Source organism: Podarcis pityusensis (assembly GCF_964106645.2).
Source record: "Podarcis pityusensis genome assembly, chromosome: 3".
Taxonomy (NCBI): Eukaryota; Metazoa; Chordata; class Lepidosauria; order Squamata; family Lacertidae; genus Podarcis; species Podarcis pityusensis.
The window spans coordinates 42,740,673-42,758,970 of record NC_138026.1 but is presented as its reverse complement, the minus strand read 5'-3'; the positions used below and the strand labels follow the sequence as shown (position 1 = coordinate 42,758,970).

Below are 18,298 nucleotides of genomic sequence, written 5' to 3'. Positions count from 1 at the left end.
TTTGGTCAAACTGAAGTTGGTAGCTTTGAGAATACTGTCCAACCATCTTGTCCTCTGTCGTCCCCTTCTCCTTGTGCCCTTAATCTTTCCCAACATCAGGGTCTTTTCCAGGGAGTCTTCCCTTCTCATGAGGCGACCAAAGTATTGGAGCCTCAGCCTCATGATCTGTCCTTCCAGTGAGCACTCAGGGCTCATTTCCTTAAGAATGGAGAGGTTTGATCTTCTTGCAGTCCATGGGACTCTCAAGAGTCTCCTCCAGCACCATAATTCAAAAGCATCAATTATTCGGCGATCAGCCTTCTTTATGGTCCAGCTCTCACTTCCATACATCACTACTGGGAAAACCATAGCTTTAAATATACGGACATTTGTTGGTGGCAATATTTAGTAGATGGAAATAAAGGACTATGCTCAAACAAGTTAAATTCAGGAAGAAGGTCTCTTGGAGTCCAGGGAAGAACATCACAATATGTTGGCTGTTAGTTTGCTGGGGGAACAAATGGCTGCATCCGATACATATTTTGGAAAGTTGGTTGTCTCTCTGTCTCTTCTCTATGCATTTGGACACCTAGTAAGATATCACAACCAAATTTACATGGTGGTTCTGAGATCAAGGAGCAGGTTTTGTCTATGTTTGGTTATGTATGGCACCATTTTGAATCAAGATGATGGACTGAACCTTTCACAACAACACTGACTTTAACCTCTGATTTCAAAACTGCACTATGTTTTTTGTTTCCTAGAATTCCCAAACAAGACCAGGCACTTTTTGTTAGTTGGCTAGAGAGACCAGTAGGAAGGAAATGACATTCTCTCTGCTTTTCCATAAAGTCATACATTGGATCGTACTAGGTTGTAGCTAGTGGTGACCCTCCACTAACATAAGGTACTATGATTCAAGAGAGACTTATGTCAGTTAGATGGGGGGAGGGAAGTGACTGTTGTAGATCCAGCAGACCCCTGCACCACCTTCTATGCTGTTCCAAAGGATCCCCCAACTCTGGTGCAGACCGGGGTGCGTGGAATTGCCAAAGTAGCCTCATTGTCTGTCCTGCTGATTGAAGCTTCCACTGCATTGAACAGCCTTCCATCCGTGGAAGGACATAATTGGATATAACACATGTTAGTAACTCTGCATAATTGTTGAATATCTTGGCTGGAGGTGGGGCATGTTGCAGCAGGCTAAAGCACTGATGTACTGAGGGCTATAAAGAATTAGGTGCGTGAGCATGTTCCATGCATAGCATACTATATTAACCTGTTAATTGATTTTTTTTTTTAATGCAAAAGTGGCGGGGCTTTTACCCAATGCAAGAAAAACCTGTGGCTATTTCAGCCACTCACCAAGAACATGCCCAGAATTACAGCTGCAGTCAAATAAATGTGCTCTGCCAAATACTGCTTCAAGATTCTACCTACAGGAAGTATAAGTAGCAGCTTGCACAACATTTACTTTGAGAGCCATGCAGACCTTGAGATTGCAGCCAATGGGATTTGCTTATGAAAACTCTGGTTCACTTCCTTAGTTTCTTCTGTTGCGTGGGAGAAATGAGTCTGAATATGATGAGAGAGGAAGATAAGTTTCTTTATCTGTTTCCCACTTCTGTAATCATGCAATCATGATATATCATGATTTCCCCTCTCTCAATCCCAGCCATCTTTTTTCTAAATAAATTTTTCGTTGTAAGGTAGACATTCATTTGAGTTCCTTGTTTTTCATACTTTTTCCAGATACTCTTTTTTAGATGGGGCGTAAAACTTGATACATAAAAAGTAAAGAAATTGAGTAACTGAAACCACTTCATTAACCTTCTTCACATAACTAGCTCACAGTTAAACTAAGAAGCTCACTTCTATAAGATGACATAATGACCACCAAGTTGGATGGCTTTAAAATGGTTTTAGACAAATTTATTATTGTTATTATTATTTATTGAATATATATATACCACCCTATACCCAGAGGTCTCAGGGCAGTTCACAGAACAAAATCAAAATATAAAACCACAAAATACATAATCAAAATATAAACAACCTAATAACCCCCGCTAAAAAACCCACATTTTAAAAGAGCATAGGGTGTCAATCAAATCAACCAAAGACCTAGTTACAAAGGACCATTTTTGCCTGGCACCTAAAGGTATATAATGAAGGCGCCAGGTGAACTTCCCTGGGGAGAGCATTCCACAGATGGGGAGCCACTGCAGAGAAGGCCCATTCTCGTGTTGCCACCCTCTAGACCTCTAGGAGAAGGCACACAAAGAAGGGCCTCAGAAGATGGTCTGAAGGTCCAGGTAGGTTCATATGGAAAGAGGCGGTCCCTGAATTGGTCCTTGAATTCCCTTTGAATTGGGTTTGAATTTATGGAGAATGGCTATCAGTGGCTGCTAGTCATGATAGCTGTGGACGACTCCAGAACTGGAGGCAATATGTCACTGAATAACAGTTACTGGGGAGCACAAATGAGGAAGAGTATTGTTGTGCATATTTCCTGCTTTCAGGATTCCCATATGCATATAGATTGCCAGTAGGAGAACAGGATTCTGGGCTAGGTAGGCCTTTTGTCTGCTTTAGCAGGGCTCTTTTTGTGTTCACATGTGGCTCCTCCAAGAGTATTCTGTTCCATTAACCTACATTTTGGTGTGTTTGGTTATAGGTGTATTCATGTTCCCATGCAGGAAGGTGGTGGTTGTTGTCAAAACTGCTGTGGGTGAGGAAGCTGTTGCTAGAGCCAGATCTGTTGAAACACTGACTTGTGGCTTCCTACAATAATTCACATTGTGTCCTATGATATTGTAATTGAGTTTAAATTTATGCATACACTGCTTAGTATTCCAGTCACTTTCATGACTCCTCCCTGAAATGGCAAAAATGCTTGCAAAATGATTCTCCCCACCCAGTTTCAGCTTGCCTTATGACATGAATGTTTTTTTCTAGACTTGGTTGAATTTCAAACTTCCATCCCTATTTTGACACACTTATGCAAAAGTTTGAAATAATCACAATATTATGAAAGCTGATTCTTATCTTTAGAAGATATAATTTGTGTGTTTTATTATCCTGTTACCTTTCTGAATTGCATATTGTGTTACATTTATAACAAACCAGCTTTGGGATAAAGGTACAAACATCCATCGTTAGCCATACCAGATTTGCTTAGTAACTTAATGGGTTTGGCAAGGCGAGGGCAACTCAGTCATTTCATTAATTCATTTAGTACATCTGACCGTTTGGACCATGTGACAGCTGTGTGCACTGATCCCCAAATATGCCCCTTAGCAGATTAAGAAGAATCATAGGGGCAGCATATATTTTACAGAAGAAGCTTGTAAAATCCCGTATAGCATGGTGCCATCGTCTAGGAGGTCTGATTACTTCCTGCTTCATGTTAAAGCACCAGGCATGAATTTTGGGATGTTACAGTACAGACATGGCCATTCTGAAATATCTGACAAGCTATTAAATGCTGGCTTAAAAACAAAACAACGTTCCTTTAATTTTTATTCTTTTTTTTTTTTTTTAAGAAATACAAGCCGGGACGATGTGATGACATTTTGAAATGGAAGCCACCCAGTCTGAATTCGGTGGATTTTCGTCTAAAAATAACAAGAGTTGGTGGAGAAGGGTATGTAAGCTCTTCCCATTCATCTTATTTTTAGCCTCATTTTTATATATAAGTGGACTGTGTATTATTAGGTGTGTTGCAGGCAAGTGGGCTGCGGATGAGGAAGCTGGGTGAGACAAGAGTTATTTCAAGATTCCTCTTTAGCAATTCTTCAGACTCTTTGTAGGTTCCAAATAATTTCTAGCCTTGAGGAAGCATATGCTTAATTCCAAGCAGCAATGCAATTTTATGTGTTGCTGAAGCAGTCCCCCACCCCATCCCCAAGTTTTCTGTTATAAAACTTTCCCTTGTGCCAGGTTAACAGACCCAAATTTAGAAAACCACTTTTGAGTAGCTGCATCATCAATGCCAGAAAATACAGCAAGGCTCACAAAGGGAAAGCTACCACAGCTCTTACACTGGAAAAAAACCAAGCTTATCTGGAGGATAAAGGTAAAGGGACCCCTGACCATTAGGTCCAGTCATGACCGACTCTGGGGTTGCGGCGCTCATCTCGCTTTATTGGCCGAGGGAGCTGGCATACATGTGGCCAGCATGACTAAGCCTTCTGGCGAACCAGAGCAGCGCACGGAAACGCCGTTTACTTTCCCGCCGGAGCAGTACCTATTTATGTACTTGCACTTTGACGTGCTTTCAAACTGCTAGGTTGGCAGGAGCAGGAACCGAACAACAGGAGCTCACCCCCCGTCGTGGGGATTCGAACTGCCGACCTTCTGATCAGCAAGTCCTAGGCTCTGTGTTTTAACCCACAGCGCCACCCGCGTCCCTCATCCGGAGGATAGAGACAGCTTAAAGAGGAGGTAGAGGCACAGCCAGCAAACACGGAAGCTTGCAGAGAAAAGGAGAAAGTCACAAACTTTGCCCTGCCCGCTTTTGTCATGTCACAAGGTCAGCCACAAGGGAGTGTGACCCCCAGGTTGAAAAAGGCTCCTCACTTCTTCAGGATGAGGGTAGAAAGGCAATCATTGAATAGTGATTTATTTATTTAGTCCTGATATTGCATTAGGCTCTGTGGATTTCTTTTCAAGCCCTGCCAGTGGCTTTAAGTTGGACTTCCCAAGGCACAAGGAAGGATTGGGAAAGGATGGCTAGATGCACTCGGCTTCAATGGATGGGCACAAAGAAGCATTCTGTAATAATTATGGGAAGGTGCTTTGAAAGTGTGAGTGGAGGGGCTCATCATTTTAACATTTGATATGCTAGAGCAGTAAAGAATCTGCTCATTCTGTTCTAGAGCTATGCAAAAAATGCTCTTGTTTAATAAACTTTTTGGGGAGGTCGTGTATAGGGATCACAGATTCTTAAGTTTGCTAAAATTGCAATATCCTGAGTAGCTTTTTTGCTTGTCTTAAAATTAGAAAAGTTATATTCTGGTCTGCCAAAATCAGGTGTGTACCTTGACGTGATGAAAAGGCAGAGTTACGTGGTAGATATTTCATTCAAATTAGGGAAAGGAAGAAAGAAACTGTCAGTTTCTTTAAAATAATGGCAGTGGTAGGAATAAGCTAGCTTAATAACTGCAGGTTTGTCATAGAAGGATACAAATGATCTTGCATAGTGGTTCTAGTGAGTGTAAAAAATCATATGCTTGTCTTTGTTAGAGCTAAACTACATATGTGTATGTAATGTAGGAACTGGAATAACTTCACTTTTTAATGTGAATGTTTAACATTGTAACCAGCTAGTTTTAATTATTTGAAACAATTTTCTTTTACAAAACTTATCAAACAGTAATTGTTGATAAATAATCATTTATTGCTGCAGAATTTCTGCTTCTGTTCAAGCACTGCAAACATTTATATTTTGCAAAATATTACAGAATTATCAGGAACCAGTTTTGCCACGATAAAGGCATAATAATATGGTTCTGTGCCTACACATAGTAGTGTTTGGAACTCAAACCTGGGATCTGGCATCTAAGGCTCCAATTGTGGACTTCTCACTCAAAGAAGAAAAACAACTTCTTCCTTGCAAGTGATGATCTTTGAGTGGTCGTTCCGTGCAGTCTTACATCCTGTAGGAACTGAGCAGAAAGGTTCATGTCATTTATCTCTTGAGGCGTGTATAAAGGAAGAACTCTCTCCCCTCAAGAGAAGGACAGAAGTACTACCTCACAGATGACTACTGAACTTGCATCAGTAAACAACCTGTTAGCATTTTTGTTCACTACTGCAGTGTATAATCAAGCAGAAGAGACAGTGAAGAATGCAACCAAATCAGTCTTGAGTATGTGGAATTTTCAGACATACTGGACAAATGTTGGATAGTTTTGGGAGAATGATCCCCCCCCCCACTAGTATGGAAGGTATGCTTCGCCTTCTTAGATGGAGGTGCCAACAATTTAAGTATCTTTAACATTTTTTTAAAGTGCCTTTCCTTTTGTTCTATCTCAGATGGGGAAAAGGTTTATTTTATACTTAGCAAATTAGGATTTTAACATCTGATGCCAAATTGGGCTTATAAAAACACATTTTTCTTTTTTATCTTATAGTTTTAAACAAGTTCCTACAAAGTATCACTTTTAGTTATAGCCTGTACATTTCTGAAAGTGCATGTTTTTAGTGATTAGCTACTCAATAACCCTTTTTTTCTTTTTCATTGTCCTTTTAAAGAAAACAAGTTTTTCTTAATGTAGGGGTGTGGGCTGTTGGATGCCATGGATTTAAATGGCTTTCCATCTGTATTGCTCATGCTATAATTTAATGATTCAGTGATAGATAGATTATAGATCAAATAGAATAAAAATGTACATTTCCCCAATGGATTAGTGTATGACTTTTTACTGCCTGTGTACAGTGGTGCCCCGCAAGACGAATGCCTCGCAAGACGGAAAACCCGCTAGACGAAAGGGTTTTCCGTTTTTCAATGCGCTTCGCAGGACGAATTTCCCTATGGGCTTGCTTCGCAAGATGAAAATGTCTTGCGAGTCTTGAGATTTTTTTTCACTCCCCCCCCTTTTTCTAAGCCGCTAAGCCTTTAATAGCCTTTTAGCAGCTAAGCCGCTAAGCCTTTAATAGCCGCTAAACCGCTAATAGCGCTAATCCGCTAAGCCGCTAATAGGGTTGCTTCGCAAGACGAAAAAACCGCTAGACGAAGATACTCGCGGAATGGATTAATTTCGTCTTGCGAGGCACCACTGTATTTTAATGCTTATTTTCTAAATGCATTATTTCGTTAATTGAGCTGAGTTTGCCATTTCCCAAAGTTTTTGTTTTTGTTTTTGTTTTGGCATGCCAACATTATTAATACACAGGCCACAAATTACTGCTTTTATAGCATCCCAGAGCAGAGCAAATGACCTGGTTGGACCAGCATTTAGCTGGAAAGGAGAATTAATGCCGTCTTGGAGTCTTTCTGCAATGAGGAATGTAAATTGTTTTGCTCCAGTGGTGTGAAACAAATTGGAATGCACAATACTGTGAATACCCTAAAGGCTGATTACTTATGATACTCACTGATAATATTGAGAAGGGAATCTTAATTGGCCAAGTGAAATATGAATTATTATCTCATTGACCAGTTTTTAAGCAAAAAATAAAGATGGAAAATGTTTATTATCATCCAGTATGAGTTAGATCTTTGGGGTGATGTCTGAGGTAGACAAGGGAATTTCTTTGTAGTACGGTTTGATCATGAATAATTTAAATAAAGTAGAAATCCTCAATCAAGTGCAATGAGGTCATTATGGTACCAAACTGAACAATCAGTTATCAGGCACCATCTGATAGGTGCATTTTATTTGTTTACACACGTTTGGAGAAATTATTTTGCATGCATCTCACAGTGTAATTCTGTATGTGTCTACTTGGAAATAGATTCATTGAGTTCAGTGGGCCATTCTTCCTGGTTAGTGAATGTAGGATTTCAGTTTTAATTGTTCTCTTTTGATCCTTACCTAATTGAAAGCATAATGGTTAAGCATAGTAAACTTAGAAGTATATTTGTTGTAATGCGAATATAGCAGTTTATTCCATATTTTTCCAACTGAATTGAAAGAGATAGGTTTCCTAGATGCTTTAAGCACCCCTAAATTCACATGACCATCCTTGTCATTGCATGTGGAACAAAATGAGTTTATAAAAAGCTGCTTAGATTTGAAAACTCAAGTAAGCCTTATTAAGACAGGAAATGGGAAGGGGGTGTCACAATCCTATACCATTCTCCCATCTGCACAGCCCATCCCACCACCAGCATCAGTGCTGATTTCAGGCAGGATTTGCGCACTTCGCAAGTTCTTGTGCAATTTTGGCAAGATTTTGCCCAGCAAGGTTTTGCCCAGCAGCAGCCTCACAAAGCCCAATGGGGTTTTCCTCATCCATTGGGAGTAGATTTGGGGGGAGGGGGCATGGGGAGATGAGAGGGAGGGGAAGTTTGGTTGCACAACTGGAAGGCCTTGCATGAGTGGCATGACAATCCTAATATAAATACTCTATTTGCTTTAATAGGATTTTCACCTCCACTAGCTTCTCAAATTTTGTGTTTCTTTTTCTCAATCCCTGCCCTGGAATATCATCCTCTTACCTAAGAATCTGTTCCAAAATGACACATATTACATCATAACACTTTCTGTAAATTTGGAGCAGTACAGGCTAGTGGGGAAACCAGCTAGACCAGAGTTTGGATAACAAATATAGCATGATTCCAATAGGGACAGCAACAGCAAGTTAAAACAAGGCCTTAAAAACAAACGATTCACATGGCAATTGTTACATGCACTGAGTGTGTTGCCAAGTGGATATACACAAGACTGGCATTTGGTAAGGAAGTTGTGCAGAGGATTATGTTGCAACAATACTTTACTTACACAAAAGGCAGAGCTACAGATCGCAAAACTTCTTATTTCAATACTGCAGCCAAAGCCTACAGCTTCTTTGGACTGCATATGCACAAACACATTTATCTTGATACATTTGCACTGAGGAGGTGAAAAGGTCTGAATTAGAATACAATGGTACCTCGGATAAGTTCTTAATTTGTTCCGGAGGTCTGTACTTAACCTGAAACTGTTCTTAACCTGAAGCACCACTTTAGCTAATGGGGCCTCCTGCTGCCGCCACGCCGCTGGAGCACGATTTCTGTTCTCATCCTGAAGCAAATTTCTTAACCTGAAGCACTATTTCCGGGTTAGCGGAGTCTGTAACCTGAAGCGTATGTAACCCAAGGTACCACTGTAATATAAACTATGAGGACGTAGCCATTAGGATGAATAAAGTATTGAGTCATGGGAGACAGGAGAAAGGGATGATATTAGAATATACTTCTAAAATATACAAGGATACAGAAGATTTCAAATGCTGTTTTTCAAAAGCATTTTTTATTATCTCATTCATAAACTAGAGAGGAGGCAAAGGAATTGAAATGTGTCAGTCCAAAGTCACTTTTAAATACTGTGGAAACCCCATGAATAGTTTCCATATCCCCAATCCCCAACTGGATAAAAACAACTTTACAAAGAGATGAAATGGAGAGAGAGAATTGAGAGTTCACTGGGGGGTGAGGGGAATCTAACAGCAGTGGCGATTAGACTGCGCAATCATATCCCAAAGGAATAAGAGAAGATCAATTATTTGAATAATTTATAGATAGGCGGAACAAAATGCTCAACACACGATAGGAAATCTGTCAATTGCGGGTAAGGACATGCTACAGGATTATCTAGGCATCCTTTTTCACATATTTCACAAACTGTAATAAAAATGAAACAATAACTTTGACGAAAAGCCTAACCAACTGGCATATATTTATAGAAAATGTTCAAATGACTGCAAATGGCAATACTAAACCATTTTAAAAAGTGCTCCAGAAAACATCTGGGCAATGTCCACCCTAATTATGACACATACTCATTTGCTTCCTGTTAACAACCTGCGACTCCCCAGGGGTGCATCTAAATAAATAACAACGAACACCTGTCCTATGTTTATCAATAATAAACAATGATATTGCAATTTCCCTTAAACTTCCCTTAATATTATGCGTTGCATTGCTGAATAAAACACTCATACAAAACATGCTCAGCAAAAATGCGCCCTTTCAGGAAAATACTGCCCTCTGCAGAAGTCCATCAAACCTTAAGTTATCTTGAAATGTTGATTATTAGAACATCGACTGCTGACTTGATGCACTTTACAGTATTCCATTTGTGAAGTAATTTGAAATAATAGATCTTTAAATGGCACTTGTTTTGCCAAAAAAATGCAACTTCTTACATTAGGACAGTTTAGAATATTTTCCCAAACAGTCTTTCTTACTGTTTGGGAAAATATTCTAAACTGTCCTAATGACTGTATTACTATGAGAGTGACTAAACAAATAAAGCATCCAAAGTTTTAGAGATGACTTATTGCTAAAATGGTACTTCTGCAATCTACAGAGGCAAGCTTATTCTAACTTGACCAAAAACAAAAATGTTGATATGGACTTTTTATGGTTTTTTGCTTTGGCAAAGATATTTCTGTTTGTAGCTAGAAACTGGATAAAGAATTAATGCTTTCAGGCTGAGTAGCTAATATTGATTGGGCTGTAATAAACCTATAATACTGTATCTATGTCAATGTTAGCATTGTAATTGTGCTGCATGTTTACAGATACAGGTGAGAAACTCAAATGTTACTAATGATGCAGATAAAGTTATACAATTTCAGACATTTGCTGCACTGGTCTATAGTATTAATTTTTAGATGACTTGTGAGACTTCATGAGGCAGGAATATTCACCAAAATAAGAGAGAACATCTTGTGCATTCTGAATCAACATATGGGGTGATGACAGTGGACAACACCTGCCTTGTGCAACAGGACTTCTCCTCCTCCCCTGTGGCCCCTCAGTTGTATTCCAGGGGGTTCCTCAACCCCCCAGAACAGTTTGGGCAGGGGAGAAGGGGGGAAATGTATTCATTTTTCCAGTGTATTGATTTTGTATGTGTGTGTTTGTGTGTGTTTGTGTGTGTTTGTGTATGCATGCGTCATTATTTTGAGGTTCTTGTTGTTAAGACATTTTATTGATTTACTTGCTTTATTGACATTACTTGCTTTCAGCAACAGGAGTACTGTATTATTAAGAAACCAGCTTTTCTTATGTGCATTTAATCATTTTTACTGCTCTTAGCAAGGCATGTAACTCTGAATAGACATTTCTTAAAATGCATTTTCTTTTCTAGGCTTCTTCCGCAGAATGTTGGACTGCTTTATGTTGGAAGTTTAGACACTCCTTTTGCACAAATTAAGGTAAGAGAACTGAACTGTCTCTCTCTGTGTGTTGGTAAAACTCTTTCAGTGCAATTCTTTTGCCTTTGTTAACATATTCAGAAGCAGTGAACGCTGTGTTGTTGCCTTAGTTGCAATAATATTTACTAATTGTTTTGTTTCTGTTTCACTTCCTCTTGTGATTCCTTAGTTGTATCTCTAACAAAGTTGGAAAAAAATATTTGCCAAACTTTCTCAGCCATGGAATATATTAGCAATGTAACATTTGTAAAACATTTTAGGATGTATATATTCTTCGGTACTTCAGCAGGTGTATGTTTTCAAACATTCATGAGCTTTCTTGCTTTCTTGGAATGTTGCGGTTCTTGCTGATTTGTAGAGCTGCAAACTTGCATTTAGGGGCTGATACAGGTTTCTATGGGAGGCATTTTAGTTTATGCCTCTGTCTCAAAATGCTATATAAAAGTCACCTTCAAATATAATATTATGTACTACATGTGCTATATAAAATCCATTTGGTCCATTGTAGTGACCAAGTTTACAGATGACACCAAATCATTTAAGCTGGTTTTTTAAAAAAGCAAAAATGTGTGTGTGCAGGGAGATATTGTGAAGTGTTCCAAATGAATTTCTCCAAACTGGGTGACTAGGCAACAAAATAGCAAATGCAGTTCCATGCTAGTGCAAAGTGAAGCATATTGCGGAAAAAAAATCCTAACTCCACATATATATTGGTCTGTGCACATAACTCTAAACCATGGTTAACATTAAACATAGTTTAAGCTGAGATCTCTGGCATATGATTGTTTAAACCTTGGTTTATTAGGTCACCAAATAGTTAAAAGCGCCCAGGTGCATGTATTAGCATGTAAATTAAGGACTTAAAAGCACACACCCATAATAATAATATTATTATCGTCAACATCATTACATAATAATAATATTATTATCGTCAACATCATTAAAATTTCAATACCACCCTTCATCTGAGGATCACAGGATGGTTTACAGTATAAAAACACAAAAATACAAAACATAATAACAATTAAAACAATACCCCCAGTTTAAAAGGCTATAGATTGTTTAATTAGTCATTTAGCCAAGTTTAATGATGTTCAATCTTATGCCGCTTTCAGTTGTTGTAGCATTTGTAAATGGATGCCTTCATTTACATTACTGTACCTTATTTGTTAGAATCTGTGATTTTGCTGTTTTAATGATTTAAATAAAAAACTTTTTTAAAAAAAGAATCACATATGTTGCCCCACCCACTTTGGGCTTCTGTCCCCACCCTTCAGACACAATCCCTGTTTTCTAGCACCCATCTCCCCAAAATATAACTGCACATATTTTGTCCATTTTTTTCCTCTTGAGGAAAATATTGGGAAGTCTATTAGAATTAAATCCTCACAGTAAGATGCACTGAATTGTTTTTCCCCCCCATCTCTAAGAACTACCGTGTAGCTAAAGTCCATGGGTGTGCAGGGAGGGATGGAGAACAGGTGGCCCCACAGACCCTGTCAGAATCCAACTCCCATCAACCCCAGCCAGTGTGGCCAATGGCCGGGGATGATGGGAGCTGCAGTCCAGCAACGCCTGGGAGGGCTACAAGTTTCCCACCTTGCTGTGAAGCATTCACTGCTTCAAGCTGTTAGTCCTCAGGTGCAGGCAGTGCATTTGTGTTTCTGGCCACGGAGCCACAGAGAATAAGCCTTTTCTGCAGGAATCAGGTGAGCCGAAATTTGGAGTTCATGGTGTCAGACATCTTTGTGGCTTCTCTGGTGCAAGTCGTGATATGTGGCAGAAGCTTTCCCTCACCACTCAAGGCAGTGTTGTTTCTTCTCTTCCTTGTTTTATCCCATTGCCCCATTGCCTGTGTGGAGCTTCTGATGTATGTAGGTGGCTAGCTTGCTAGTAAACCCGAAGGGCTTCTTATGGTGAGTCTCCTTGTGGTGAATGAGGCTTGAACTGCTGTGGAACTGTGCCCTGCAGTCGTTGTACCTGTAGGGTTTTTCTCTTGGGAAAGATCAGGCCCTCCCTGTGCCTGCATGACTACTGGCACTCGAGACACTCATATAGCTCCAGCCTGTGTGGATCCTCTGATGTATGAGCAGCTTTGCTTTCCATATTCTAGTTTGAAGAGCATAATATGGGAAAACGTTCTCAGAATTATGGAGGGGGAAATGCCATGGCTTCATGAGCAAGCCAAAGGCAAAAATGGCAAAACATTTTAAAATACAAGAGTGAAATGGAAATTCAACTCATAAAATATAATTTGCATCTTGGCTGAATGAAATATATGCCTTCAGATGGTATCATTTTGAAATAATAAGCCTGCAGTTGTTCCTGATCTGTTTCCTAGTAACGTTTATGTGACTAGGTATTTAATAAAGTACATATTTCTTAGTTGCCAACATTGGCTATTGGAAATATACCATAATTAGCCTTTTGAGATCACATTTGTTCTTTTAGTGTGCCGCAACCCAGATGAGAGAATATAAAGGAAACTGAAAATATGTGATTAAATCTTCCTCTTTTTATTGCAGAATGTTCCTATATAGGGAATATTGTGCTATGGGGAAAGCAGAGCTCCTATCGCACAAATCTGGGGCTTTGTTAGGCATAGAAGTCGACCCATGCATATTATTACACGCAATTATCATAAAATTATGGACTAGAAATTGAAGAGTCATGCTGTTGCATTTTAGACAGCATATTTGTAATAAGCTGTAATAAAGTAAACATTTTGAATGGATATAAGAATAGGCCTTACTTGCAATCACAAATGTGTGCTCAATTGAAATGCTTTTGAAGCTCAATTTAACAAAGCAAACACATTTTCTGGCAGTATTAGCATAATTGTTCCCAGTGTTAAATTCTCATTTAAATTTTTGAAAACTTGAATAAAGCTAGCTGTTTAGAAGCTAGGCAGAGTAGAAAAGTACTATTTCAGATACCTAGCATTTCACTGTTTTATGGTATGTTAGTAAGTTAAGAATAAGTGCCAAACTACTCGTGTTAATTATTCCCTGCTTCAGCCTATGATTCATATCATTTGCTGATGTGTGATGACTGACTTTTTAAAGATATATAGTTATTCTACAAACTTTACAAAGGGAATTTCACCTATTCTACAGTGCAAACATCAAGCATACTCATGAGGAAATGGAAACCTGTCCTTCTTCCTTGACAAATTCTGAATACAATGCATGAGTTGGACATGTTCATTGGTAATGTGTTCATGTGTACCCTTAAAAAATAATTAATGAAGTTGCCTTTAGGCTAAGACCTCAGTAAATCACAATGACGGATGATAGTGAGTAGAAGCAGCAGTTTAGCTGACTAAAATGATATTGTATAAGAGTAAAGGGCAGATGTTTTGCAGGTGAAGAGATTCATTAGTGAATATTATTTATTGAATTTATATTCCACCCTATACCCAGTAGATTGCAGACATATCATATAGTAGCTTACCTGTTCCTGTGTTAGTGGGAGAGATTTGATTTCTTTTTAAAATATGTCTTTGAACTATAATTTCATAGAAAGTTGTGTAGCAGAATTCCACACTAATTCTTCTGCTTATTCCTTCTGTTTGTGGATGATTTCTTCTTGAAAAGGACAGAAATCCATGCTGTTTACTACTGGGTTGATACATTAACGCTGCAATCCTAAAGCCACAATCTTGATTTCCTATTTCAATTTTTCCTAACTAAATTAAAAGTGCTCATGGTTAGTAAGAAGAGAGCATAACCATGAGTCCTGGTCGGGAAACCAGGTTAAGCTAAACCATGGCCTAACCATGATAGAATTATTTCACTTTTATAATATTAATTTTTGTTCCCCTAAACTGAAATATATTGCATAAGCTAGTTTAGATCCCTTTTTGTATAAAAGGTATGGTAAGAGATGCATTGCTCTTGTAGGAAATAGTGTGGACAGTTAACGTTGAAGTTCTCTACACATGAAGAAAACTGCTAAACTTGGGTGAATTGCAGCCATTCTAATAATAACACATACTTATTTATTGTTACATTTATATGTTACATTTCCTCTATGGAGCAGAATGTGGCATATAGCATCTCCCCCTCCCTATCTTATCATCCTCACGAAAACATTATGAGGTAGATAAGGTTGAGAAACAGTAACTGGAGCAAGGTCACCCAGTGACCTAGTCCTCCTCAACATTGTGTGAGGTACTTTTCAGTGGACGAGAGCATGTCAATTCAGTGCTACTAAGGAGGATTTGTGAGGCGAATCCTCCCAGTTGTAGTATGTACCGCTATCCCAGAAATGCAGGTTTGCTAGCCTTACCAGTTCTGGCTCCATTAGATGTGTATCACCACTGCAGGACCAGCAATAGCTCATACAGTGATCGTTCTGCTCTCACTGAATAGATAACTGCAGGACGAAGTAAATGGAAATCCAATTCTTTGAAAATAAATTCACACAATTGCTCAGATTTCTTCTGCAGGTGAAAGAACCCTTAGCAAAATGGAAGACCCAATCTGTTTCATGTTTTTTTGGAGGAAATATAGCAGTGTAGTAGCACATAATTTGAATGTGTCCTGCTATTCAGGTAGATTTTAATCACTAGAACTTAGACATGTGGGAATGGTCCAATTGTCCTCCCTGTGCAAAAGGGCAGATTGAAGTGGTTCTGAACATGTCTTCCCACTAGGTTTATCATGCAGTAGTCACTTCAATCCTATACCTGCTTACTAGGTACTAGTAAGCCATTTGAATTCAGCTGAGACTTTCTTTAAACTGGCATGTATAGAATTATACCGTTAACCTATTATTATCACCTTGCTTGCTTTTACTGCTTGCAAAATAAGTGAGTGATATGGTAGATAGCAGTCACTTAAAATGATACAGGGTATAATTAGCCCAGTGTTTATTCTTGCCCTCCCCATCCCTCCTTCCATGTTCAGAGTAATTATGGAAACTTTTTATTGTTTTAAACTGATCAGCAGTTTCTGTTGGGAAAATGGATTTAGGCCATTGCACTGGCAGATGTTAGCATTTTCTGGAAAGATTTGTCTTCCAGATTGCTAATGAATGGCCAAGCAAGTTAGTACATAAGATAGTTAATACTGCTTAATTGTCACAGTCAAATAGAGCAACCACATAATTTTCTGCTATTCTCATCCTGTGAACACTGCAAGAATGATCAACAACGAAGCCTTACAGAGAGTTCTAGTTTGTGAAAGTCTTTGGCTGCTGCAGAATATCTTCCCTCACCCCCTTCTTTCTCCATCAAGCAGGTGGTTCACTAACAACCTTTTCCTGCTCCAACAGGAAAAAATGTATATAAATACCAAATTTATTTGGCAGCCACTGCCAGTTAATATTCATTTCCAAGTCATTACACAGCCTCAAGTTTCTTCCTGTGTTTAAACATATTCACTGTGGATTAGAAAAGGATGTTGTATTTTCCTGAGTGTGACTTTTATGCTAGCTGAGTCCATGGTTGCGAAACATCTGTTTGAAAAATGCTTTCCTCACACATAGAGGAATGTGTAATGTTCTGTACAAAGGAGGATTACTGAGAAGGAAAGATAGACACACCAGGGAGTTAATCAAGCAAGCAAGATGAGAATGATTCTACAAAACTGGGTTTGTAGTAACTTCATGGCTGTGTAAAAGCCAAACACTTCTCATGGTATCACCTCTCCTAGAAAAATAAAGTTCCACAGTTTCCTTTTTCAGAAATCAATTTAGCCATCCTAATACCTGCTGAGTAAATTACTGTTTTGGTTCTTTGGGGAGGAGGAAACTTGGCCAGCAGAACTAAGGGAAGAAAAATAACATTTTATACCAGACTCTCAATTGTGCATCATGTACAATTTTGGTCAGAAATGAAGTCGATAATAAGCTATACCCCACAAAAAATGATGTGGAAGTTTGTAACACACTTTCAGAACAAAATAATGCTCACATTATTCAGCGGCAAAATCCTCTATTTACTTGTGTGTTGATAGCTAATACAGATCAAAACGAATGCTAGTGAAATTGAAATATTCATTGTTGTTTGTTGGTGAGGAAAAATACTTCTGAAATACACTGTTCAGTCTAGACTCTTCCTTTCTCAAACTGCAGCACAGCAAATATTTCATCAAGTGGTGATGGACCCAATCATAACAAAGTTCTTGTTAAGAAAAATGAAATGTTCTCAACAAGTGGAGTTGCCATAGTTACTCAGAAATTTTGCAGTGGCTAATAACATGCATAGAGTATGGTGCGCAAAACAAAAAGGAAGTTAGTGAGCTTAAGCGATTCTCTGAATCATTTAATAGTAAAATATTTTTTGGGAATATATCTGTCTCTGGTTGGCAAGTAATGAATGATTTTTTTTTTTAAAGCCTGTGGAGTACTCCAGACATTTGATATGTAAAGATACCAAGGGAATTTTCAGAGCAGAAAGAAAGTGGGGGGGGGGGGAATGGTAGAATGGTACAAGGTAGGAATTATAATGCATTGAGGCTTTGAAACCAGGGGCATGCTGACACTGCTAAGGTTCAGTGCCAGGTTGATCCACTTATCTCATTGCTAGTCTGCAGTATTTATAGCTTAAAACAGTTAGCATTGTATCCAGCACTGAAGTTCAGTTCACACCACAGAGTTCCAAGTGTGCAGCAGAACCTCCCCTTCCTCTCCCGCTCCTGCTGCCTGTAGCCCCCCATGTGCCTTCATTATAACCCCTTAGAGTTATTGTTGGCACAATTCATGACCACTGCAACTACAACTTTAAAACTTTGGAGCCAATCAAACAGTGATTAGAATGCAAAACCACAACTATCACATAGCGATGATGGAAGCAGAAAAAGGTCCACATACATACTCAAGTAGCCACCCAGCAGAGCTCTTTTGAGTGGTTTAAAAGTTGGTACTACCTGCCCCAGTCAGTGGGGCACTGGAACCAGCCTACTGTGATAAGTTCACTAGGCATCGAGGGCAAAATGGTTCACCATCCTAGTGATATTGATGTCAGGAGCTCGTCCTACACTCGTGTAGGGCCCTGGTAGAGACATATTCCCAACTGGCATGTTCTCTCCCTCTTGGTCATTTGTTTGGGAGCTTCAAAAGCTTTCTTCAGCCTGAACATCACAGCGACCGATGCCAACAGACACCGGCACACTCAGGGATCCGCAGAGTTTGCGCAGTTCGCGTAACAGAACTCAGTATCTCAGCATTTGACTAATCTACATTTATTTATGTACGATACACTCGGAGCATTCTGACTTAGCTCCTTCCTCTTTCTCATCAGATAGCAAAGAGAAAGAACAAAGGACAACAGTCCCACTTCAAGGAACACAGTAAAATAAACATCCTGTCTCCATCACTTCCTACTCTGTGGAGTCAAAACATACACCATCATGTGATAGACAACAATCCCATGACTGCAATCATGGAGCAGGAATCTTAACAATTGATGCCTAGTGAACTTATCACAGTAGACCGAGTTTGG

At 39.1% G+C, this 18,298-nt stretch overlaps 1 protein-coding gene across 3 annotated transcripts in view; it reads left to right on the top strand.

The window, feature by feature from the left end:
• Nucleotides 1-18,298, top strand: part of RNGTT (RNA guanylyltransferase and 5'-phosphatase) — a 114,986-nt gene that overhangs the window by 91,155 nt on the left and 5,533 nt on the right. For all 3 annotated transcript variants that reach the window (XM_080999889.1, XM_080999890.1, XM_080999888.1), the window contains 2 exons: nt 3,525-3,625; nt 10,785-10,851. In XM_080999889.1, coding sequence (XP_080856015.1) covers nt 3,525-3,625; nt 10,785-10,851 — 168 coding nt within the window. The remainder of the gene's footprint in view (nt 1-3,524; nt 3,626-10,784; nt 10,852-18,298) is intronic.